A 26,521-nucleotide genomic window follows, 5' to 3' on the forward strand; every position below is an offset into this window, starting at 1 on the left:
TGTAACTTAGCTTTTACCTCTGCTTGAATACAGAGCTTTTTGCACACAATTTTTACTTCCTATGTTTTCAAACAGGTTTCATCTCATTCGATTGTTTCCAAATTTATCATTAGCTCAAGTTTTGTAGATGAGACTTGGCATGCCAGACAAATTATAATTTAGGTCTTAAATTCTTTTCCAGAAAGCTCCAGAGTCTTTTTTTTCCTATCCATATGTAAAAAATCAGAGAATTCTAGCATTTTGTTGGTGAGATGATTTGTGTTTAAATGTGTGTAGAAAGGGATCTGATTAAGCTACCTTGTTGCAAACAATAGTAAAAAATACAACATTAAAATTTATTGGAATTCATGTATGCCTTACATAGGGTTTCCTTATGCTTGCCATTTGAATGTTGGACAACAACCACCTTTAGAAACAGGGCACCAGATTTGACTGACCAGTAATTTTAACTGCTGTAGTAATTCTTGTATTTCTAGTGTTTACTCTGATTATATATGTATTTCTAACGTTTCTTTCATATGAATGCTCTGACAGACACATGGCCCAGGGTTACAAATCACACCTCTGACAGTGTTGCTGTCTGCAGCCCCGGCCATGGACTTTTCTGTCCTCAAGACAGGACATAACCACTAGCAGATCAACTCCTGAACCACCAAGGTTTCAGCCCAGCACATTGCAGTAAAGCACTTCCAATTTTGGATTATCCTGACATGTCAGGCTGAAAACTGCAGTTCAGGAGTTCATTTCTAATCTGATCAGATGCCACTGTTTCAGGAACAGCAGCATCTGTCAGAAGGGGGTTGTGTGCAACTGGGGCAGTAACTGATTTAGCTGTTTGTCTGGTTTTAGTCTCCTTACACACGTCTGCTAGGACCTTCAGTGTCTGCACCTGAATGCTGAAGTAGTGGGTTTTTTGCTCTTTATTATTATTAATTAACTCATCAATGCTCTGTTTTTTTTTGCAGTCATCTCCAAAATATAAATCTGTCCTCAGTGTCTTATTTTCATTCACTGTATTACTTTAAGTAGTAAATAGAGATTATTACATCCATAGTGTAACAATCCACTACTTGCAGTCTATTTGCCAAGAGCAGAGATATTATTTATACATAATCAGGACAAAACCAAAAAAAAACCTCTTTTATTATAGTATTATTCTATTTTTAAATGTAATTTTTAACTTCTAATGTTCATTTTCTATCAAATCATTCCAGTGAAGTCTTCATTCAAAACTAAATTTGTGGTCTTAATTATTTTAGTAAAGCGATTTTGGTGGTTTAATCTAGAAATGTTGTTATTTTTTGGGAGAGACTAGAATATAAAAGTTAAAATAGAATGTTATCAATTTGTATAGAAAATAAGCTAAAACACTAGCAGTGTGTAATTTAATACTGACAGCTACTGTATATCGTGGCTGAGAACAACACCATATAAATAAAATTAATCGTGTTGAATCCAAATAAATCTTATGAAAAGACAGTTGCCAAAAGTGAATAATTTTAAAGCTAATTGTAACATAACAAACCTCGTTTTAAATGTGTTTTGTTAAGAATTATACCCTAATATGTGCAGTATTTCCTAGCATAAAAAGTAGTGGTTTTTAAAGACAAAAAGAAAAATATAGAAGAATCATTACTACTGGTTTTAATACTTTCTCTGTCTCTGCTTTTGATGTACATACCAAACAATGGGCTTGTGTCTCTTTGCAAATTAATGTTATTGTAGAAACAGCTTTAGAAAATAGTTTTGTAAAAACACTGTGGTTGATTAAAAAAACAAAAACAACTTTTAAAAACAAACAAACAAAAGATCACCAACCCAAACAAAACGCCCAAAAAACCCGAACAAAGAAAAGCTTTGTTTAATGAGGTGTAAAAATATTACTAGCATCATGTACAGGGGTATAAATTTACAGTAAGACTTGGTAAGTGAATTTTGTTCCCAGTCTATTAAATTATACATCTTGGGCTTCAGGTGGATGCCTGCATCTCATGACAAAATCAGTCAAATTTGAGGACTGCAATAACTAGTGGAATCAGATTTTGCATAATTTTAATTTTTTTAAGTAATTTCATATGATAGGAAAAGCCAGAATTTTGTAAGCCAGCTTGCCTAATCCTCAATGATTAACTGCATTCAGCATGACAACCCTCTCTGAGCCATTTTAATCACTGTTGTGAGGAAAACTGAATGCATCAGTTACTGTACAAATGTAACTGCTCTTAAAATCCTGTCCCTGGAGTAGTCTGAGGCACTTGGAGGACCAGAATAGTCCTGCTGCATAAACTGATAATAGTTATTTTGTTGTTGCATTGTTCTAATACTTTTCTTTCTCCCCCCTGTAATTATTTTAAAGATATTTTTTGAGCATGCTGTTTTTATATAAATGTACAAACATTCTTCCCACACTGGCAAGAAATTTTAATAGATAGTTTGATGTTACTGCATTTGTTCTTGCAAAAAACTTCAATATACTATTGTGGTTGTCTTTATAATAATTAATATTATGCTTGTATTTTCCTAATTTTAGTGATTTATAGTAAGCATTGATAACCCGTGATAATTTAAAAAAAAAAAAAAAAATGAAGTTGCCACAAAGAGTTCTTAGTTGCCATCAACTACTGCCTAAATTTTCTAAATAGGTATCTCAAAGGATAAGTGACCTTGAACAACATTTTAGATATTCATTGTGAAATATTGTGTCTGAAATCATAAATCCATATAGATAATTTCTTTTGAATCACTCTTTGTATGTGTCTTTGTTAAATGTGCATAGTTGATATGATGTGCATGTAGTCTTAAAGAATTTAACACCACGTAAATGTGGAATTTAAAAGGTTAGGGTAAAAAGTTGAAGGTAATTCAGTGATTTTGCCAAGATACTTTAGGAAGCTTCTACCTTCTGAAAAATGTATTCTCAATGGAAACATTCCTGGCTTTGTAGTGGTTTTACTAAACTGAATCTAGCGAGTCTAAATCAAAAGCAGATTTTTGAAGCCTGTGTTTGTGCGTTCAGCCAGACTGCACACAACACCTATGGTGAATCTCACCTGCTCCCATTGCCTGTTCCCTCTCACCTGCTGCCATCGCCTGCTGTTACTTGACTTTCAAAGGAAGCTAAGGTTGGTGGAACACAATTAAGAGAAGCAAGTTTGATTGACAGGTATTTAGGTAAATTCTATAGCTAAAACATTAGTTTGATCTTTATTTTTGAAGAAGGAGCTAGAATATTCAGCTTCTAGGTGTTGGTTATGCTTACATTTCTGTTAGCATAAGCAATGATTTAATAAAATAAGATACTTTATTATCAACTTTTCTCCTTTCTTCCTTTCTTGCCTTCCTATGTTTTTCAACTGTTTTTTTTCTCCTGATTACAGGCCATAGTTGCAAAGCAGTGGGTGGCAGTCATAACTTCATAGATTTCTGTAGCCGGGCTGCCTGCTGATACAATTCTCAACTTGAAAATTAGTTGTGGAGTTTGCCCATTTGGAACAGGTTTTTACAAATTCAAGATTTTATGGAGATAGTCTTAGCTTTTTTAGCTCAGTCAAGGGCCTGTGGGACTAAGGTCTAAGGGGGGATTTTGAAAAATTGCATCCCAAGGTCTAACGTGGGATGCAATTTTTCGCAATTCTTGCCACACCCATAGCTTAGTTTATTTTGTGTCTTATAGTCTGTTTACCTCAATATTTTCTGTGTTTTTCTCAACTGAGACTGCCTTTAACTTGAATTTTGTGGTCAAGATTCAATTACCTTCATTACCTTTTCAACTACTTTCTTATTTATGTTCTTTTTCTTCACAGGAACATAAAACATGACTGAGTCAAGTACCTCTTTGTTGCCATTAACTGTGAACTCTGCTTTTCATCTACCTATATTTCAGTTTGAACTGCAAAATTGTGAATTGCATTTTAGCATTTCTCCCTATTACTTATACTACTAGGTCTTGGCTTTGCCTGTGTCAAAAGTACTTAAAATACCTAGTTTAGGATTGTCTGATATATATGCATATTTGAAGTACATAAGACATAAATAGGTATTGTGACAAATGCTGGTGAAGAAAAAGCAAGTCGTAAAGGACTGCCATGGGGAGTTAATAGGCTGAGAAAGGAAAATGCTTGAATACCCCTTCTGAGGATTCTTTACAGGAAAAAAAAATGGTCCTAGTTATGATGTCATTCATTTAGTTATAAGACCCAGAATATTATCTTGAAGTAGCTGGCAGATAACTAAATCTGAATTTTATTTTAATATGATTTTAATAATTAATGCAGCAATCAATAGAGTATACTTTCAGAGAGATGATTGATTGAAGTATCCTTTAATTGCAGCCTTTAATTAGAATTGATGGCTCACCACCCTAGTTCTTGTCTATTATATTAATAATTACAAAATTGATTTGCTTCCATTTTAATTTTGATCCAGTGAGGAGCTGTGTGGCTCAAATTCACATCCTTGCAAATGAAGGTGACTTCCTGCTAGAGATGATATGGCATTGCCTCCTATTTATATGCATGAAAATATGTGCATGTAAACTATAGTTGTTAACATAATTCTGTTTAATCATGTCCTATCCAATTATTTATTTTAGGGAGAGTGAAGGAGCAATGGCAGCTACTGGGCTGTTTTACTTCTATATTTGCCCTTTTGTTGTTATGTAAAATATTTCTTAGTTAGAGACAATGACAGTGGAGCTTTATAGTGGTAGTTGCTGAAATACCTGGTGGTTGACACAAAAACACTTGAGCTATTAGCATTATCAAATATGTGTTATTGTTTTTTTGAATTTTTTTCTTCTATTTCTCTGCATGTATTTTTATGGGGCCATTCATCTTCAATATTTTTAAAAATGCAGATAGAGACAGATTTTTTTTCTTTATAAAATATTTATACAGAGGTGTGTATGTATCTATAAGCATGTAAAGAATATAAAAATAAAATTAAAAATTATATAAAATTATATTTTAAAATCTTCTTTCCCGATGGACAAAGCAATGCCTTACATTCATCCTTTTTATTTTTGATTGGCCTACTTTCTCTTTGACATCCATGTGCTTTAATAAACCTCCAAGATCTAAAGAATATAGTGTCCTTTTTCTGATACTGAAAAAAAAGTTCAAACCAAATAAACTGTCTGAATCCTTTGTGGTGGATTTTCAGCAAACTGTAATTCACTCTACTTTTCTATATCTTCCAGGTCACCTGTTAGATGAGATACTGTAGTGTTGATTGGAAAAGTTAGTGTTACCTTGCATACTGCAAGAAAAAAATAAGATACCGTAGTGTTGATTAGAAAAGTTAGTGTTACCTTGCATACTGCAAGATACTGCAAGAAAAAAATTGTTCTGAATCCTTGCTGTCTTACACCAGTGATGTCTATGGATATTCCAGCTTATGATTAGAATACAGTGGATTTTTTTTTTTTTTTTATGAAATATCTTTGTCTTGTGAAAAAGATACTGAACTTTTCCCAAAGGGAAAGCTGGTCTCATTGGTGATATTTTTTAAATTCTGGAGGTTTGTCCTGCGGCGGCTACCTTCTATGACCTCAAGCAGACGAGATGAGCCGGCTAGCACTGTCCATGTGAGGCTGGGTGGCCGCCACGTGAGAGGGCACCCCAGGGGAACGGCGTCTGCCACGCTGGTAGCGCTGGGTGCTGCGGCGTGGGTTACGCAGCTTTGGTAGCTTCACACACTGAGAGGAGATGAAGAGATGAGAGAAGGACACTTGCTTGCGAGCCCAAAGAGTCTTTATTCCCCCAGGCGAGGCAGGAACAAAGGTGCTCTCAGGGTGGGTGCAGTGACAAATGCTGAAGAAACAAAAGCTGGCAGCAGATTAAATAGGGAGTGGGTGGACAGGAGTGTAAACCTGTTTCACCCAATGGGGACAAATGAGAGAGAGATGACATTGATTATAACAACCAATGGTAAATAACAGAAGTGGGCACAAAGTCTGGGGACAAATAGAAAGGCTAGGCTGGGGTGATTGATACAGAACTTTCATGACGAAGCTGGGGGTGGTTACAGGATTGACAATTGAAAGGGCGTGAACAAACCCTGACTGATGGAACCAAATAAGGAGAAAACCGGGAGAGGTGAGGAGATTGACAGGTAACTGGGGATCCAAGTGGCAGGAATTTTCGGGCTAAACAACTTAGAACAAACCACTGTGAGGGGAAAAATGGGGGAGTAAAAGGAACAAACCTAACATTAATAAAACAACTAAATAAAACCAAACCACAACATGTCCTTCTGGATTTCCTGCAGGCTGCTTTTTTTATCATGACTTTTCAGCCATACCACTTCTTAGAACTTATTCCTTAAGCACTTGAATAGCAGCTGTCTTAGAAGATATTATTGAGTAATGGATAGAAAAGCCTTGATTATTTCAAGCTGTATTTTCATGTTGATATAAAGACCCAGAAAGCAGAGGAAGAGCTTTTTTGGTTCCTTTCTGGATTGGTTATCACTTTGGACACCTGAGATGCACATTTCCTGGGAGCTTTTCATGACTTGTATGATAGGTAGATCTATTAGGTACTAGAGCAGGGTTCAAATTCCTGGTTGGGAACAATGAGGTCTAATCACCACTAGCACATGAAATTTCTTCATGTTGCAATTTCTTGCCAAGTCCTTCACTCTGACAGAAGTTAGATGATGTTTGACAATTTCTGGAATGAGCATCAGTGTTGTAGTCATTTACATGCTACCACTATAACCATTTTGTAGTGCCTGCATCAGGGAATTATCTTGAGGGGGTTTCCTGTCAGATATTTGATTTAGAGTCAACTTGGAAAGAAATGCACTTCTAATAGGACAAAGTGATAAAATTAATTAGGAAAAATAAAATTGGCATCAATGAGGCTAACTCTGAAGCAGACTGACTTGCATTGTGGCATTTGAAGTTTTTCATGTTAACATTAATAAAACAGATATAATTATTTTTCAGAATTTATAACTGCATGGTTCTAGATGTATATCAGGAAAAGACAAAGTTGAAGCATCAATTTTAAGCTTAGATTTCTTTTGAATACATACTATACAAAACAGTCTTCAATAATGTGAGCAATACCTCTAAAAAATATTGTGTCTTGCTAAAATGTTGGGAGGTACATAATCTTTATTTGTATGTGCTAGAGGTTGGGATATAACAAATTAAGAAATACAGCTCTTAGGCGTCCAGCTCCTAATGCTGTCTTAATACTTGTGAATCTTTAATTCACAGTATTTCTCACTATCAGTTAAGTAAAATATAGGCATATATTTTACTTCAGTGAGAAAGCTGTTTTCCTGTTGCTTGCTCATTGATGTAAATAAATGTACAAAAAAACAGTTGTCTTTCCAGTTGTATTTCTCTCTGATTTTGACCACCACTGCAGAGAACTTTTGCAGAAAAAGTAGAGATCTGAGAAGCATACAAAGAATGGAAAATCCTACCCTACCCTAGTTCACAAATTCTCACCTACTTGAGTTTGTGGCATCTATAGCAACCCAAGTCATGTGGCTTTAGATGTTGCACTGTTATGGTACCATTTTTCTTAACCAACAGCTTATACCACACTCCTTTCTAGTCTTTGTACATTTATTTGCATTTTATGTCTGTCTGGTGCTACTGAAGGTAGTCCCCAGTGTGACTGCAAGGAAAAGGTGAAACTGAATTTGAAAGGAGCCTGTCTGCTTGGAAAACTTTGTAATTTTTACTTGCATTTCCTTGAGGATTTTTGCTGCTGAGTGTCATGTAAGTAGCTAGATCTGTAGGGAAAGGAAGCTAGAGCTACTTCTTTGTAGGAAAATCACAAAACCTGGGTGACTGTCTTTTGGGAGGCCTGACTTGATTTAGGAAACTGCCATCTGATATTAATATTTTTCTTAAAGAAGAGAAAAATTTCATGGGATAAAGGAGGAGGAATGAAAGAGGAAAATAAGTTTCTCGTCTTAAAGTTTTTGGGCATTTGTAAAGGACTAATGTATTGTTGAACCTTATAGTATCCATTGGAGATGAAACTTTCTTTCACAGGCTGTAGTCAGGACAAAATATTAAGGAGTGATTAAACAATACTGCTGCTACACACCTAAGGAGATTTCCTGTTACTATCAAGAAAGAGACCCATGGTAATATGATACTATTTCTATCAACCATCTGAAAATACTACTTTCATTAGTATCTACTGATCATCTTGACAGTGGTCTCTCTGAGAGCTTGCTTGCAAAGCTTTCTATGGTGTTGCCCCTTAATACAGCAGAACTTTGGACTTTAGCCACAGGAATTTAGCTTTGGCACTAATTCAGAAAGTTTCTAGACTCTATCATGATCAGTCCTTTGCACCCTGGATTACTGTCCTAATCCTATAAAATAGAGTATCCTATTTGAAAAAGTAACTTGTAGCACAGGTACACAGCTGTCCTGTCATGTCAGTTGAAAAATTACATTTCACAGAAGCACAGAACAAGGCAGATTGGAAGAGACTACAATGGGTCATCCTAGGGCACATGGCACAGGATTGCATCCAGATGGTCCTTGAATGTCTCCAGTGAGGGAGTCTCCACAACCTCTCAGGACAATCTGTTCCAGTGCTCAGTCACCCTCACAGTAAAGATGTTCTTCCTCACATTCAGGTGGAACTTTCTGTGCATGTTTCTTCCTATTGCCTCTGGTCCAATTACTTATAACCACCAAGAGGAGCCTGGATTCAAGCTCTGATACCCTTCCTTCAGATACTGATAGACATTGATGAGGTCCCCTCTCAGTCATCTCTTCTTGAGGTAGAATAGGCCCAGCTCTCTCAGCCTTTCCCTGTAAAAGAGATTCTCCCGACCTTTGATCAATGTTGACCCTCTAATATGTTGTTATCTGTAGATGCCAACAGATATGTAGATTTCATATGTTGATAAAGTCATCTGCTTTGTTTATAGCTTTATTTATATAGGGCATTTCTATAAGACCAATGAATAACCCTACTTTATAATTACTTGATTCAATGATAGGAGAAGTTTAATTTAAATAAATTGTGCTAGCAGTGTTGAATTGCACCTGGGTGAATGTAGGATAAAATTTATAGTGCCAACTTCAAAAGACTCTTGAGTGGGTCATGGTTGATGATATAATTATGTATGTGAGAAGGAAACATTACAATAATAATCAAATACTGATACTTAATCTGCAATTCTAACATGGTGCAAGCTCAGGTAGAATGCTCTGTAAAATTGGTTTGGTTTGATTTTAAACTTGGAGAAAACTTAATGAGTAAAAATAATTCTCAGGAAAAAAAAAACACTGATTCTGTTATAATTTAATAATTTTAAAAGTTTGGGAAAGTGGCTTTTCAAATTTAATCTTCAAACTTCTGTATCTGTGATGATTGCTTATAAATGAACAGCTGCATTTTCATTGCCACAGGCTTAAATTAAGGTCCCAAAGTCCCATAGGTTTTGAATTCCATAGCACATTAACAAGAAACATACAAATATAGAAAGGCTCATGTTCTAAAACTGAGCACAATACATGTAATATTCATGATTACTAAGGCAAACAAAATACAGCATTACACCAAATGCTGTAGTGAAAAACAGTGTAGAAATTAAAAAGGACTAAATAACTAGGTTCATCATAATCAAGAGTCATGTGATATATTTTTCGCTTATCTTTTATTTGAAAACTTTATTTAATGTCATCTGCATATCTCATAATTTCATTATTCAATCTAAAATAGCAGCCATTGTTTAAGGAGTTATTTTCCTCTTTCTTGTTCAATTTGGTATTGATCTATTAAATAATTATTTCTTTGCTTTGTCATGCATGAGTACCTCAGTTATTACTTGCTACCTTTTTTCCTATTGTTTCAATAATTTAACCGTATCTAGAACTCTACAGTCTGCAATATGTTTTCTTAGGAGTGATACAGAAAGCTGGGAATAGTTCAGGGATTGAGAGCTATTGAGTGCTACAATTATGAGAATTATGATCTCATAATTTTTCCTACTTGAATATAACTGTCATGAATACAATTCAGAGCCATCTTGATATCAGAATGTAAGTGTCATGGTCAGAAAAAATTCCACCACGTGTTCTGAGCAGGAAATGCAAATTCAGTAGAAGTAAATATCCATTTTCTACACTTGACACAGTATAGTTGCTCAGTACTCAGGAGGAATTAGAGTTTCAAGAGTTCATTTAAGGACCTTTGTTTTATTTTATAAATGTATTTCTAAACCACATTGTGACTGTAAGGAAGGTTCACCCACTTCATTGAAAGGCAAAGTTCAAAATGTACCAACCCTAGTTTATCAAAAACCTACAAAAGGGCTAAATAGACAAATGCATAATAGTTGAATTTTGATTTTTACTTAATGTATGCATATATTATTGCTTCTGAATGACAATTAGGACAATTTTAAACAAGACACTTGATTTGTTTGATCAGCCTCAGTGTTACCTTACCTGATGTTTTTGTGTAACAACATTCATTGGACCCTTTATAAAAAATGATCAGCATTTGACAAAGATATGAACTTCTTTCAGATAAAAAATTTTTTACATCCATTTAAAAGATAAGCATCCTTGGATTGGAGAATGATGCTATGAAATCCTCTGCTAAAGGAAGCCATTCCTTTATGCCTGCATTTGGTGTCCCCAGACAACTTCGGGAAAAGCTTCTGTCAGAGACTACATCTTCCTACCTTAAAAAAATGCAAATCTGTAGGGAAATAGTCTTTATTAATTCCAGCTTCATGAAATTACTTGGCTTTTTGTTGGGATTCTGATCTTGATTTTTCCTACAAGAAAAAGAAAATTTAAAACTGCATTTTGTATCATGCAGGAATAAACAATCCATGGATTAAATGGTTTGAGAAAAGATTAAAAAATCTAATTAGGCTGGTAAATTCTTTTTCAAATGGGCAAAAACAATTTCCTTGACTTAAATCAAAATCTCATGAATGATCAAAGAATAAGGATTCTACTGCATTTGGGGTTTCCCCCATTTTAGGATGTATTAGTCCATCATTAAGCTATTATACACGTTTCACAATACTCCATGTTTTTTAGAAATCTAAAAAAATATTTCAGAATTAATAGGAATTTCATTTCTATTTTGGGCTGGTTTATTAGTTTTGAGGAGAGAAATATAAAATTAGATTTGGAGAAAAACAGGCAGATTTTAAAGCCTGACATGATTCTGATACACTTGGTAAATACCAGCATTAGGAACATTCTCAGCACTGGTAAAACAGAGGATTGATATGTTGTTATTAATAAAGCTTTTTTCAGTCTGTGCCTTGTTCTGAGTAGGCACAAATTAAAGTTTCAGAAAATAATATTGCTGTGTATAGCTGTGAAATACCATCTCAAAAATTAGAAGTTATCACTGGATGGTTTTCACTTGGTTTATTCTTGCTTCTGTTTGTGATTAGAAACTACTTACTGCAACTCTATTTCTGGATTAGAATAAATGCTTCATGCTGGGCTTTTGCCTTGAAGTAGTACACAACTCTTCATTTATAGTTGTTCATACTGGAACGTGTTTCACTTGAGAGGGCAATTTCTAATGTCCTTTGTATGTATTTGCACCCAGAAACATGTGCTAGACATATTTCAAATAGCCGTATCAAAAAAGCCATAAAGCATGGATATGCTTATATGCAATCATTCTTCTGACCAAAAATTCTTTAATTTAAAAAGTTGAGCTGTGCTTATTTTGGGGTATATTTATTTTTTGTATATTTGGGTCAAAATGTATGGCTGACTGGTAGGCATTTTGCCTTTGTAATTTATTTGATTTGTGCTAGTTCTCCTCCTGCCTTTTCCTCAACTTTTGCTGTTTCCAGTCAGTTCTCCTGTTAAACAATTTAGACAGCTCCTTTGGTGCTAAGTAGTGTTAAGAGTCATTAAGAATCTTCAACTGCCAGTGCTTTGGATATACAAAGTTTAAAATTAGTCTTCCCATTCAATTTATTTTCATATAACACTTTTCATATTGTGAAAATTTATCTACTTTTCTCTTTTTCTTGTCACTCAAAATGCATTCTTGAAAATGCACATTGTTAGCATTTAAATTACATTCCAAATCTTAGCAAGCCATCAACACTGCACCTTTTCCACAGAATAACATTTTCTAGGTCTTCTCTCCACAAGACACCTTCTTTTTTTTTTTTCCCCAAAAGAGATGTGTGAGCATGGCTAGTGAATAATGAAGATCTGAAAGACTCCACAAGTAATTAAGATTTGAGGGCAAGAAAAAGTAATTATCTTTATAGGTGGCAGGTAATTTTGGGGTAAAAAAAATAGACAAAGGGTTGTTAGGTTCCTCAGGCACATAAATGCTTTATAGAATTTTTCACACCCTTGTTCAGCTTAATGTACTTACTGCCATTCATTGGCTTGCTAATGAATGTGAAAAATTGTACTTTATTTGAATAAATGATGCCATCTGAGCCTGTCACAATAATATTTAAAAAGCATATCAGAGCTCTACCACCCACCCTGATGCTGTTATTTCTAGGGATAAGAGATCATAAGTTTTTATGAGCATAAAAGCATTTTTATAATCCAGCTCTTGCTGGCCAATGTGATCCTGCTGCAGGAGTGCCTATCCCAAAGGCTCTAAATCGTGTAGTACCAGATGGTATGCGACCTTTGGAGGAATGTCAGTATTTGTCTTTTCCCTCAGCAGAATTACTGAGATTCAACTTCTTTCCTGTAACAAGGAAGAAGTTCTGCAGCTGGAGGAAAAGGGAAGAGCAGAGGGATGGTGACTGCACCCTCCCTCCTCCCCATCCCCAACACATGTACCTGCAGTGCTCCTCTGCTGCTGACTTAGAGAAGCTTTATGAGCATCCCTGATTTAGTGTTAGAGAAGGGAACAGACTTAAAAGATTGTTGAGGGAAGGCACATTCTTAGTATAGAATTCATGAAGGTAGTTATCACAGATTAGGTACCATTCTTGAAGTTCACATTCCTCATTTTTAAATCTGCTGCCATCCTATAAAAATGAGCTCTCAGGCAAATAGAGAAAGGAGACCATTTCACATGTATTTGTATCTATAGAGAGTCTGATTTTTAGAGGTGAACTTGTCTTTTGTTGCCTATTGAGGAGAAGAACTGGTGAGGTTCTTAATTCTGTAACATTTTTCTTGTGCTACTGCACAGCAGGGCCATGGAGGAGTAGCTGAGCACCAGTAACTTACTCAGATTAATTAGAAATTCCAGCCCATGAGGTGACTTTAGAAAAGCAGCTGTGGAAAAAGTCTTATACCTTGGAGTCCTTTGAGATGCAGATTCCTTCCTTCAAATCCAATAATAAAAACAATAAACACATTGAAATCTTGTACCATTTGTATAAACATTAAATTATTACGTTATTCTTTTGAATAGTTGAAAATACTCACAAAATGACTGGCCTTTAAAAAGGCTTCTGTCTGGCTCAATCAGTACTGGCAGGAGATCTTTTGTTCACTTCAACTGATTCTCATTGGTACTGAACTTCCCAGGGCCATTATATCTACCTTGGCTATTTTAAAAGTAATTTTGTACAAGAATGAAAATAGTTCAGCAAATACCTGTGAAGCAGGAATTTTTGAGTGCTTAGGAAAAAAGATTGTGTAGCTATAAAAATAGAGAAAGAGCAACTGTCATCCAGTGCAAAAAGTTGTGAAAGAGTCCTATTTAGAAACAGTTCTGCCTACATAACATTTTTTACTCCTTTTTATTGTAGACATATGATATGACAAAAGATTTATGAATTTATATAAATCTTCTGGTGGGCAGAAATGAGTGTGACATTGGTTTTTGAGGAAAACATCTCTTTATTAAACTTCAATTTACCTCTTACAGCACCAAAATAATTTTACAAAATGCTTTATTCCTATACCCAGGTAATGTTTTTAGTAGTGCTACATTAATTATTATCATTTTAGTAAGAAGAGCAATTCACTATGTTGTATAAATAGGAAAACAGTATTGTGTTATATGTGTATGTAGTGAGCCTTTAGGAGCCCTCCATGTTATCTAAACTAATACTTAAAGTTCCTTGTATAATTAAGTGTGAGAACTTCTCATCTTTTTGGGGTGATTCCATCTAAAGGTATATGGGATGCACTGTTCATGGACATCCATGTCTTTCTTAACTGGCTATATTGGTTAAGGGCATAAATTCTAGAAAACTAAATTTAAGGGAGATTAACGCCATTCATAAAAAAATCAGCAGGACATAGTATAGAAGGGTTGCAGTCGGTGATCAGGAAGGAGGTGGGAAGACAAAGAAAAATAAGTGTGACATACCAAATGTTTGAGCAGTAATCAGAAACTCTTCCTACCTTCTTACTATATAAACTCTGAGCTAGAGTCTGCTGCTGGGGAGCTATGTATTTAATTAAAGATACAGCACATAAAATCTACTATGAGCAGAACGTGGAATTAGACTAGTACTTAGAGATGGAAAAAGAAGGAGATAGATACAAAAAGAATGTGGTTTGTGTTTGCATGGGCCTATTCTGGATGTATGCTATAATGACTGCATCACAACGGGAGCTCATCCTGGTTTTGACAGAACACTCTTAGTCTGAAAGCAAAGGGTATGGGTATCCTTGTCTCTCTCCTCATATTTCTGAACTACTATGTAGAATAGTTCTAATGGTACAGTTGCTATAGCATGTTTCTTTACATTTTATTCCTACCTGGAATTATGCTTGCCTCTAATGTTTACCTTGAACGCTATACATAAAGGTGATTTCTGGCAGGATCATGACTTAATTTAAAAAGCATTCATTAGTAATAAGCATACTCTCAAAAAATCATGTCCCCCATGTCACTGTCAGTGTTTACCTGCAATATATGGGAAAAAATATATATGCAGTCACAAATATTTTAATAGAATTTCTATTCTAAAGGTTGAGTATGGTTCATTTACCTGAAGTTTGGTATTTGCTTCCTCTAAACAAATAAATGTCAATGGTTGTATTATGTGATTTGATTTATTGAGCAGCTCAGCTTATCCAGGGGGATTTTCAAAAGATTTTTACAGGCTTTAAAACTATGGAACTTGAGAAATATTTTTAAGGAGAAAAGCTCCTTGGTGATTTCAGCTGTTACCACTCTAAATTATAAAATGTATCAGTTCCTACAATTTCTCAGAGTACGTATTTTACTGTTTAAATGGGTTTGGTTTTTCTCTTTGGCTTGGTAATTGTACATGTAGGAGGCATTATGAACAAAGGTTCATATTACTATAGCATTGTATAAAAGCAGTAATTGCCAACTGAATGTTACTTTGCAGGAAAAAATAGTCTCATGTTCTTTTGTTAATAAAAAAATAATTCTAGATATGTTGGAAAACATATGCTATTTCTTTTCTTACTATTCTGTGGTCTCCTTCTAAAAATAAGGTCAGTTATTTTCTTTTCCTCAGCCGATACAGTCTTCTGGTAGTATTGTGTGTGCTTGGTTTTAATGAGTTTGAAAGCTTTACTTATCATTGACTTTCACATTTTCACAAAATTTCACTACTGGATTTTTAATAAATGTTTACTTATTTAGATGGTTACTGATAGGGAAAAAATAGTAACTCTGTGCAATATTCCAGGCACAGATAATCTAAAAAGTACATGAATAATCAAATTGTTATATTCCATTATTAGAAAGTATCATAATGGTGAGGCCATTTCCTTTTGAAAAAAAGTCAGAAGCATATTGAACCATCAACCATTTTACCACTGTTAAGGAAAATCAAAGCAGATTTCTTTTTGTTAGCAGAGAGTACCATGCAATTTAGGGCTCATCAAGATTCATGTGATTTTTTTTAGTAAAAAAAAAAAAGATTTTACATGAATCATGTAAATAGCAATGATTAAATTAATTTATTTTGTATTTTTTTAATTCTATGTTTTATATTCCCATTTTTATTATCAATATTATGATGGACTCAAGTGGGTTTTGTTTGATTAAATAGTAGTTTATTTGTTATAGATAATTTTACAAATAGTATATTAAGACAAAAATTCCGACAAAATTAGTAGAAGTATAGCGCTTCTGTCCATGGTTTGAGGGTTTTCTTATTTCCAGTACTTTTGTTGTCCAGAAACATGCTTTCCCAAAGCATAGTTAGAGTATGTTTACTTTCATTGCAGCCATTTGGGCATTAATTTATACACATACTTTCTCTGTGAGTGTTTCTCATCTAAGTAACACTCCTACATAAAACCATAGGAAAAAAAAAATCTCTGGCCTTTTCCTTTGGTTTTGGAGACATTTACCACCTTTTGCAGTGGAATCTTTATTTTTTATTAATAACTCTTAAACAAAGAGAAGTAGTTGTAATCCTGTCTCTTAACACATGACAGTATAGTAGTAATAGTAATTCTTCATCTGTCTTTATGTAACTGTGTTTCTGGGAAATCATCATCAAAGCTGTAGCTGATATATAACAAAACAGTTTATATTCAAGGGGTTGTTTGCTTTGTAAGATGACTCATCATCTCTTCTAAACCTTTAATAGTGATGAGGTTTGAGTTTTTTTTTTAATTCCATGCTTTCTCTCTCACGTGGGAATAATCTGTTTCTTTAGTCATAACTACATTAAACCTGGATTCATGTAATTCAGTCTTGTGACCAAATCGCAACAGATTGTAAAACTTGTTTTCATATAACTCTGAGGATTCATACATTTCATAAGTTTTGCAAAATTTTTAAACTTGATCCATTTCAATATCTAAGTTCTAGTGAAAGTTGTCACCTATTCACTCACAGTAAAATAAATTGGTATAAATGTGGATATCAATAGGTATGTGCACACACATGTGCATGGCTGTCTGCATGTCATACCTAAAAGATGTGTTATTCACCTGAGTTCAGTGGTCAGGTTCTTCTGCTAAGGGTGGTAAGGCTTCCTGTGAACACACCCTTATTTTTGTGAGTGTCCTGAGCAAGCAGCTCCAACGTTGTTTTGTTTGGATGCAAACAAGAGCAGGATATCAATGCCATAGAATTTCAACCAGCCCTCATTTTCCCTTTCAGTTTGGAAGGTTTGGGATCATCAGGCTTTGCTTTGAGAGATGCCTTTCTGTCAGTGAGGAATATGGATACAGAGTCTGTGTTAAGACCAGTTAATTCTCTGTCAAGAAACAAGGTAAAAAGAATAGGGGAGAGAGATAGGAACTGAAGGGCAAAACTGTCCAGTTGAGATTTCTGTAACTCTTCACATATCAGTGGGATGTTCTTATGTGTTGCATTTAAGACTACATTTTATCATTTATGTGACACAGGTTTTTTTCAATATCTGTTGAAGACCTTGTGAGATACTTCTAATGCATTTGAATAAAAAAAACATTTTTATTTTATGACTTTCATTTTCTGAGGCTTTATGCAAATGTGCAGTGGAAGTGTTATATCCAAGAAAGAGTTTATCAGAATTTCATGTTAAGCAAGTTACTGACAATTTTTAGTTTGCTTGGGAATAGTGTCAAAGCACAGTCCTATTTTACCAAGGGTATTGCAAGATCAGTTTTTGGCTGAATCAGCCTGTGTGGTGTTCTATAGAATCGTACTCTAACAGCCAGTTGATCATGGGTCGCAAAAATACATGTATGGGATATTTGGTTTAGTAGAGTGCTGCACTGGGAATTGTCAAAAAGAAGCTTAATGTAAATGAGCAGATGAGAGACTATAGTGCAGCTTTCACTTAGTTAAGGTTTTAGCTTTGGCTTCTCTCACAGGTTCTCCCTTTTAGTATGAAAGAAATTGGCATGGTATACTGGAAAAGTACAAGGAGATTTAATTACTGGATGTATTGGGATTACCCTGGGCTGCTATTGCATTGTGCTTTTTAGGTTTTCAAATACTCTTTAAGATTGATGTAAAAGCCCAGTGTAAAGTTTATAGAGTCACATAAATGCCTGAGATTTCTGAAAGGTACCATACATTCCCCAAAACATTTCAGCTGAGAAATGCTTCTTATTTTCCAAAGACACAGAAGCACAGTTAACATTTAGTGAGCATTTCTGTGAGTACAGAAGAACTCCTACACACTGAATCAGAGTCTTTAAGTAAGCATTTTAAATTTTAGTGGCAACCATGTATAGATGTGTGCCAGTTAAGTACAGAAATACAAACATCAAAAGCATCAGGATTGTTTCCTGTTGCATCTCCTGCCATTTATTCTAATGGTTGTTTTAAAAGCTGTATCAGTTGTCCAATAAGTAAATAACATTCTCAGAGAAAAAACATGGTCTGTTATTTGGAAGTTCTTGAAAAAATTAGTATGGTGTCCAAGGATATTTGCCAGAAGTAAAATTTTAGATAGTTACATGAGGTAGAAGGAAAAATGAGTTCTTAAAGTTATTGCAAGCCTGTTTAGGTTTTAATCCTAATTTATTAGATATCAAAAGAGTCTTTTGTCTATTTTCCTAAAAATTGTGTGATGCCTGGTAATGGTATCACTTTCCCATCTCCCATAGAACTGAAGAGAAAAAAGAAATATTCTATATAATGCTGTGTGAAAAAAAGGGCCCAAAAATGCCCCCCTCTAAATAAACAAAATAAACTAAAAAAAACAGATAAAGGTTTCCTTTTTTCTCTAATGGTTTTGCAAATAAATTTTTTGGTGAGTGTACAGGCAGGGTATTTTTGTGCAATTAGATTCTGCCTCTTATTTGCTAAGAAAACGTTAAAACCCACATATGCAAATTGAATTTGGATTCTAATATAAGGGGGAAGAAATGACACTGCACTTGATGAAAAGTAATTTGAGTCCCTTAGGAAAAAACAAAACAAATGATTGTAGAAACATCAGCAGCATGTTTTTAGATACTTTTTTTTCCAATTTATAGCTACATGCAAATTTCTGCTGTGGACTTTGTTATTATTGAACATACATAAAAGCATTTTTCTGGGTTTATTTAACATGCAGGGATGAAGATCACTTATTCTACATTTAGCCATTATCTGTGTCAAAATTATTCTTCTCTTCTATATGTATTGTATCTTCATATATTAAAGGCAGTGTACAATACATGACTCTAGCACATAATTGAATTGTAAATAATTTTTTAAAAGAGAATAATTTTATATTGTTTATGCTTACACAACATAAATAAGGGTAGTGAGTTCTGGTAGTTTGATTTTCTTTGTCAGCTATTTCAAAAATTAGGTCTGTATTTTAAATACATATTCTGAAAATCATATGACAAAAAGTATATATATACATGGCTGAGCTTTTGCTCACAGAAATGTGAAAAAAGGATTGGATAAAACTGTTAACTGAAAATTATAAGCAGTCTGACACTTTGATTCATACACTAGAGAGCCTAAAACTCTTAAAATGACAGAAATTTCACCAGTGTTAGTGATTCGTAGGTTTATTTTTACTATACAGGTTGGTCATGTAGCTGGCAGTTTTTCTTTTGCATAATTCTTGTAAATTATTGTACTCTGGTATCTGAGTGAGAAGCTATTACAGTTGTGAAGGAATATGACAACATTGCTTCAAAAATATTAAGACAATTCAAAACTGTATAGGTGTACAATTTCTCCACATTTTTTTAAGTTTTACATTTTTTTGCGCACATGACTATCAAAGCAAATGTACAATTTCAGACTTTAACTCTGTGTGAGATGTGTTTTTGCACAATTTTATTTTTTCATGGGGCAGTGATTTCTGCTGCTACATCGTAGTTTATACATACTGAAACGTAGCATGTTTGGTCTCAAGTATTACATACGGCACATTTTTATTATGCAGCACCTTCTAAAATACCACGGATTGCAAAACAGCCTTTAGTCACTTGAAGTCAAGTGTACCGAAATTCCTGTTTAGCACGGAGTGTTTTCCATTCAAGTGTTTTGACAGGAGCCATCCCTGCTGAGTGCTCTCTGAATGAGGCTGGCCCGTAACCCGAGCCGTGTTTTGTTTCCGTGTGTTGTCTGCAGAGCCGGAGAACACTTGCATTAGCTGCATTGATCAGCCCACCTCGCATCTCATCGTTTAGGAGACAATTAATACTACCTTGTAAAGGCTCCCCAGAGCATTTCCTTGGAGCTGGATTGCTTTACACAGAAACCACAGGCGATGTTTGCAAAAGGGGAGGAAGCCAAGTAGGAAAAAGAAAAAAGGCATTAAGAAAGCTTTGTCTAGGAACCAAGTTTCATTGGCTGTGGTGACTTTCACTTGTGTCAGTCAAACTCCCTTTTCTGAGAGAGTGTTTGGGAAAGAAATTAGCTTTTTTTTTAGCTTCAATATTTTGAAGATGATTTGTTGAAAAGATGCTGTAAGAGGTCACAAAAATATTTTAAAAAGCTTCCTCTTGAGAAATATGCATTTGATTGGGAGACTTTTACAACTTGCAGTTAAGAGTGTGAACATTCTAATTTTATATTAAGGATTAATAATCTGACATATTTTGAAATATTGGTTGACATGTTTTAATTCTAATTTTAATTATTTTTAAATAACATCTTTTGTTAGACAAAAAAAAGTATGTTTCTTATTCTGTCTTTTTTGCTGTAGTGCTTCTACCAGTGCTGATTTTCAGTATTGTTTGATACTTAAGATAAAAATAAGATTTTAACTATATGTGAATATGTTATTTTAAGAGCAGGCAAGGCTCTTAGTGTGCTTCTTCATCTTTAGGTAGCAAAATATTTAATATTAGAGATCATCCACAGAAGCAGGTGAAAAGCATCAACTAATAAAACCCAGTTCTTTTCTTGGAAATTCCTAAGGTTGCAGTACTGTTCTCTGTTAAAATTTATGTTGCACTCTTGTAAGAAGCATATCTTAAGATGATGAAAGCTGATTATATAAACAGAAAATTGATAGGAAGGGAATTTTATGGAGAAGATTGCATACCACTCTGGTACATTAATCTGTGTGATTCCATGCAGGTTGTACAGTGGAAATGAGGCCAACCAACATGTGGTGAATTTCAGAAATTGTTGTAAACTTATTAGTATTTGCCACATCATTACATTGTCATTTTCATTTCCTTAGGTAGAGTGAATGAATTTTATGTGAGAAAAGATTAATTTGTGACCTTATATCAATAGTATTTACTAGGAGTATATAAATGAAAAATATTATTTTATTTATTTTTGTGCTAATTCCATGACTCAGATTTGTTATTTTGCTCCCTCTTTCCATAGTCTTGAAGGAAAATATGCACTGACATTGAATAGAGATACGTATCTTTGCAACAAAATCAGTATTATGGTATTACTGTATTTTTAGGAATACACCAGTATCTTGATAGTTCATTTTATAATCATCTTCTGTTAGTAGAACTGTTCTATCAGTATTTGAAGACGAGTGAGGTGATGAATATCAAAAAATTGTGTGTGTTGGAAATGTAAAAATATGTTTTTAAAAGTACAAATTATGTGAAATTTTAAGGCAGTTTTACTTGAGTTTGTAGGTTGCCTTATGTTGGTGTTCCTGCAGAATGAAATTGGAAACTACAATATTCCATTTTAAGTTGGTTTTGAGGGTTTTGGGGAATTTTTTCCAACTCCTGTCAGATCCTGTTTTTCAAGTCAAAACTGGTTTTCTGGAACCTATTTAAGTGTCTTGATATGTGGAACATATTCTGTAGAACATGGATTGTTTCAGTGAAGTATTATACTCTTACCCTTAGGATTGGTACTCGGAGGTTTTATATTTGTTTAGTGAAGGTGTATCAAACTGTAACCCAATATGTAAAATACCCCTTGTTTGCTATACAGTAAAGCCATATAAAATAATCTAAAACCAGTCTCATCACAAAAAAAAAAACAACAAAAACAAACAAAAAAAAACAAAAAAAAACCCAAAAAAAAACCAAAAAAAAAACAAAAAAAAAACAAACAAAACAAAAAAAACAAAAAAAAAAAAAAAAAAAAACCACAAGTATTTTTCCACAGTTCTGCATCCATCTTCAGCCATGCTGTAGATGTTTTTAAATAAGGAATCGATAGATGAGAATTGGTGTGGATTTTTTGTAGCACAAACAGAGCAATTTCACTTTGGAAGAAGGTTATGAGTATTCTGACTGATGTTATCCAGGCTGACTTGGAAAGTTAATGATTGTGGGATCTACACCAATAGTTGTTTAAAATACCTTCACATCATCAGTATGTTATCTTTCAGAAATCTCTCATTCGGACTTTTAGGAAGGTATTGCTCATTGGTTTTGCAGCATTGCCTTTGAGTGCCATCTTTGTGCCCTAATTGAAGCAGTTTGTGGGACCTTGAAGAATCCACAGCATTCAGATGACTTTTGGTATTTGCAGGTACTACGGAGCGGGTGTGTCTGATCCAGGGAACAGTCGAAGCACTAAATGCAGTTCATGGCTTCATTGCAGAGAAGATTCGAGAAATGCCTCAGAATGTGGCCAAGACAGAGCCTGTCAGCATCCTACAGCCTCAGACCACTGTTAATCCAGACCGCATCAAACAAGTGAGTTTTTGCTTGGGAATAGAGAGTCACAGCAGCTCCTTAGAAGTGTTAAAGCTTTAGTGCTGGAAGGGGTAAACATGTTCTTTAAGAAAATGTTGGTTTAGGTTTTATTAACTTGCTGGTACTCTTTTTTTCCTTGTACTTACATGTTCCATGTTTCTCAGCAGTTCTTTTAGACAGTGTTTTATAAATTCCAATGCCATGCTCTAATGTGTTTTTTTCATAAACTTTTCTTTACTGTATAAGGTGATAATAGACCTCTAGGTCTTAGTTAAAGATTGCTGAATTTTAATCTTAAATGGTGAACCCTATGTAAATCTTAAGTGTTACTAAAAATCACAGATTAACTGAGTGTTCTCTATGTTTATGTATATAAATAAAAGAAAAAAGGTAACTTCTTTTTTAGACCCTAAATTAGATAATTTAAAGTCTTGCCTGTAAGAAGTTTAAAACATAAGGTTAATTTACTTGGGAAATTTTTTTACAATTTCATTTTGTGTTATTTTTGAGCATCTTTTTGCCTATTATTTTTTGGCTTCTACTACTCAAAATCTTTGAGTACTGCAAAAACTATTTGCAAGCTATTATTGCCCTAGTTCTTTATTCTTTGATTTTCCATATAAATTTTAATTTTAAAAATTTTGCTCTGTAAGGAGAATGGGAAATATTCATCATACAGGTTTTAAAGTTATTTTACATTGCATTGAATAAGAAAAGAATGAAGAAAAGAGTGAACATTAGTAAAATTTTGTCTTGTCTCTCTATCCTGTAGAGGAAAGATTTTAGTTTCTCATCTATCCTGTGTGGGAAAAGATTGTTTTGTCCTTCCACACTAGTAAGGTTCAATTTCCTATAATTTGGTAACCATGTGCAATTATTTTACTTTGTATACAGTAACATACATAGAATGCTTATAAAAAGATGTTTTTGAGCAGGATGAGTTTGCAACAGACTGCTTTAGATGGATGAAACTATGCATAAACCATTTATATGATTTCTAATATTTACTACTATTTATTTTTTTCTGTATGCAATAATTTTGCATACAAATTACTCTAGATAATTTATAAGAAAATACTAAAAAGAAAGCCCCCAATTTTATATAATCAGTTTCTCAATTAGTAGACATGAAAATGAGTATACCTGAAAGAGAGAGAAAGATCTGAAATTGATCTATATTTTGAGTGGCTTTTCTGCAGATAAAATATTGGATCTTATGCCAATATTTCTTAATCCACTGGGAAATGACTGTTCTGTATTGCAATAAAAAGTGTTTTTCCCCTTTTGAAATGAAATGAAGCTAGTTTTTTAGGTAAGTCAGTAAGATCCTGAGAAACTGGATTACAGAGCTCTTTAGTGCAATGCCTAAATAATTACTCTCTTGTGTCTGAAGATGATATATCTTGTTGTCCACACTATTTCTTTAGAAAATGTATTTGCAAAGTTGTTGAGGTTGTTTTTCTTTTCTTTTGGGGGCTTGTTTTTTGGCGGGTTGGTTTGCTTTGGTTGTTTCTTTACTTGATGCTGTTTTTTTTTTTTCTTTTTTAAATTTTCAATTTTTTTCCTCCTTTTTGAAAGTTTGTTTGGTTTGGGGTTTGTTGATTTGAAATGTTAAGTTCAATTAAATTCTGGAGGGATGGATTAGTGAATGCAGTCACTGCTAATGAAGTTAAGACAGACTAAAGTACAATGTATACTAGCTTTGCATCTTAAAATATAAATATATTACTTGTATACATACAGGTATATAATATAACGTCAAATATTTGGGGATATGCATGTGCATATGTTAAACAATTTTAACCACAATGAATTTTTAAAATTCTCTTTTAATGAGGCAATATCTGTTCATGATAAATTAATGCACTATAAACATTGACTCAATCTAAAATTTACTCAAACCTAAATCCATTATTTTTACCAAGAGATGAAATGGTTAGTTTAGTTCTTAGGTAGAATTTGGAGTGAATTAATCTGTCCTTCAGTGTCAGAGTATACTGTACCTTAATGAAAGATATAATACCTTGATTTAAAAATTTAGGAGAATAATATTTTATAAGAGGTTGCTGTGATTTAGAGCTCCAGTGTTCTTATTTTCTTGAGAGAACAAATATGACAATTTTATTAAAATTATTAGTGAAATTTTTAATACTAGTTATTTTGAGGGTTTTTTAAAATAAGTCTTATTTTTTGTAATTTCTTTATTTATGCCAAATTTTACATAGTTCTTTCTGTCTTAGAATGTTGACCAAGAACACTGGCACACAAAGTATTACATTGCAGATTGAAGAAAATTTAAAGTTATCTGAAATAAAAAAATTGACCTTCATTTAGGAACTCTGAAAATGTTTCAGTCAAAAAGAAGATGTAATTTTCTCCCCATGAATAAAGACACCAGTGGTTGAAGTCTTGCAAAGCCACTCATGTCTGTATGAGCATGCAGCTCTCATTTCTCTGTTGGAATTTCTCTGTCTTGGGCTGCTTTATCAACATTCACCCTAGGGAAGGGAGCTAAGAAAGAAAATTTCTGGTTTTAGATTCAATGAAGAAAGGCAGTAGGTAAAGCCTTTGCTGACTACTTGAACTTCAGCACTTTCTGTCTTCTGGAAAGGCATGGGACACAGAGAGGCTGACTCTGGCTTGGCATTTCTCCTTACTAATGGAAATCACTATCTGAACGTTCTGTCCCTTTTACTTCAGTTTTTTCCGCTGCACAAGATTTGAAAGCAAATCTATGTGCTTCCTTTTGAGCTTTCTCCAGTTTGTTTTTTGTCTTTTCTAATCCTTTGGACTTATCAGTGGATACCAGGGACTTCTCTCCTCCAAGTAGGTCTGATAGACCTACCTAGTTTAATTTGCAAATGTTTGTATCTTTTATATCTACACAACATAGACAATCTCTGTGGATGTCAATGATCTGCTGTTTCTCTAAGTATCTCTGAGCCATAACGAACAGGTTCCTATGCCCTTTTTCTTTCCAGAAATTGCTATGAGCATTTAGCCTCTTTTTTCTCTATTTATTAATGAGTGTCATACAAACTCTTCCAAACCATAACATAACTCAGAGGAACAAAAACATGTTTTCATAAGAGACCGTGAACCTGAGCTGTTTAGTCTTTGTAATCAGAATCCAAAGCTTTAAATTTTGCCTCTAAATTAATAGCAACTCTTATGAACAATGAAAAAGGCTGCTTAAATTGGTTTTATCACCTATTTCAGAGATTATTACAACTTTTTTGTAGGCTAGTTCAATTTTCCTTCCAGCTTTCTGTTGTAGCAGATAGCAGATGTTATAGCAGCCTGTCCAGGAAGCACATGGAAACAGAGATGCCCATTGCCAAACTGTGCATTTTATGGAACTACAGAGGACCTATCTTAAAAATAACTGTTCTTCAAGCAGGAGTTTGCACTGTTTGGCCTTCTGAGATCACTTCCTACCTGAATGATTCTTTGATTCTATGAAATGTTTAAGTCTTTTAAAACATAGAAAAGGATTTAGAATTTCCTCCTCCCTCTCCTAGGGTAAAACTTTCATGTATAGAACTTCCAATTGAAGCTTTTATTAGAACCAGTTTCACTTCAGCTTTTTCAGTAGATAATTAATGTCTCATGAGTTAATTTTCTGTTTATTAATCATGGTCCCAGTTATTTTATTCAAAATCTACAAAAGTTATTGTCTGTACTCAGACTTGTAATTTAATTTTCCTCTGTTGAAAACAATTGCTTTTACTCCAGAAATGTTGATCAACAACAAAAAAGAAAACTTAATAGTTTTTAAATAAAACCTTTTTCTTTCAAATGCCTATATAGAACCTGAGTTTAAGAATACACAGCTGAAAATATTGGCTTAAATGGAGGAGAGGATTGTTGGTTTGGATTATGAGTTCTTCAGACTATAAAGGCTCAGTAGACTTCATAGAATCATGGAAAGGTTTTAGTTGGAAGGCAAACTAAAGATTATCTAGATCCACCCCCTGTGTCAGCAACACTAGACCAGGTTGCCTTATCCAATCTGGTTTTGAACAGTTCCAAGTATGGATCATCCACAGTTTCTCTGGTCAACTTCTTCTAGTGCCTCATCACCATCACAGTAAGGCTTTTCCC

At 34.1% G+C, this 26,521-nt stretch overlaps 1 protein-coding gene across 3 annotated transcripts in view; it reads left to right on the plus strand.

Moving 5' to 3' along the window:
* Window positions 1-26,521, plus strand: part of NOVA1 (NOVA alternative splicing regulator 1) — a 142,299-nt gene that overhangs the window by 86,590 nt on the left and 29,188 nt on the right. For all 3 annotated transcript variants that reach the window (XM_053945584.1, XM_053945585.1, XM_053945586.1), the window contains one exon: window positions 22,251-22,417. In XM_053945584.1, the coding sequence (XP_053801559.1) occupies window positions 22,251-22,417 (167 nt within the window). The remainder of the gene's footprint in view (window positions 1-22,250; window positions 22,418-26,521) is intronic.

The sequence above is a fragment of the Vidua chalybeata genome, chromosome 6 (assembly GCF_026979565.1).
Source record: "Vidua chalybeata isolate OUT-0048 chromosome 6, bVidCha1 merged haplotype, whole genome shotgun sequence".
Classification (NCBI taxonomy): Eukaryota; Metazoa; Chordata; class Aves; order Passeriformes; family Viduidae; genus Vidua; species Vidua chalybeata.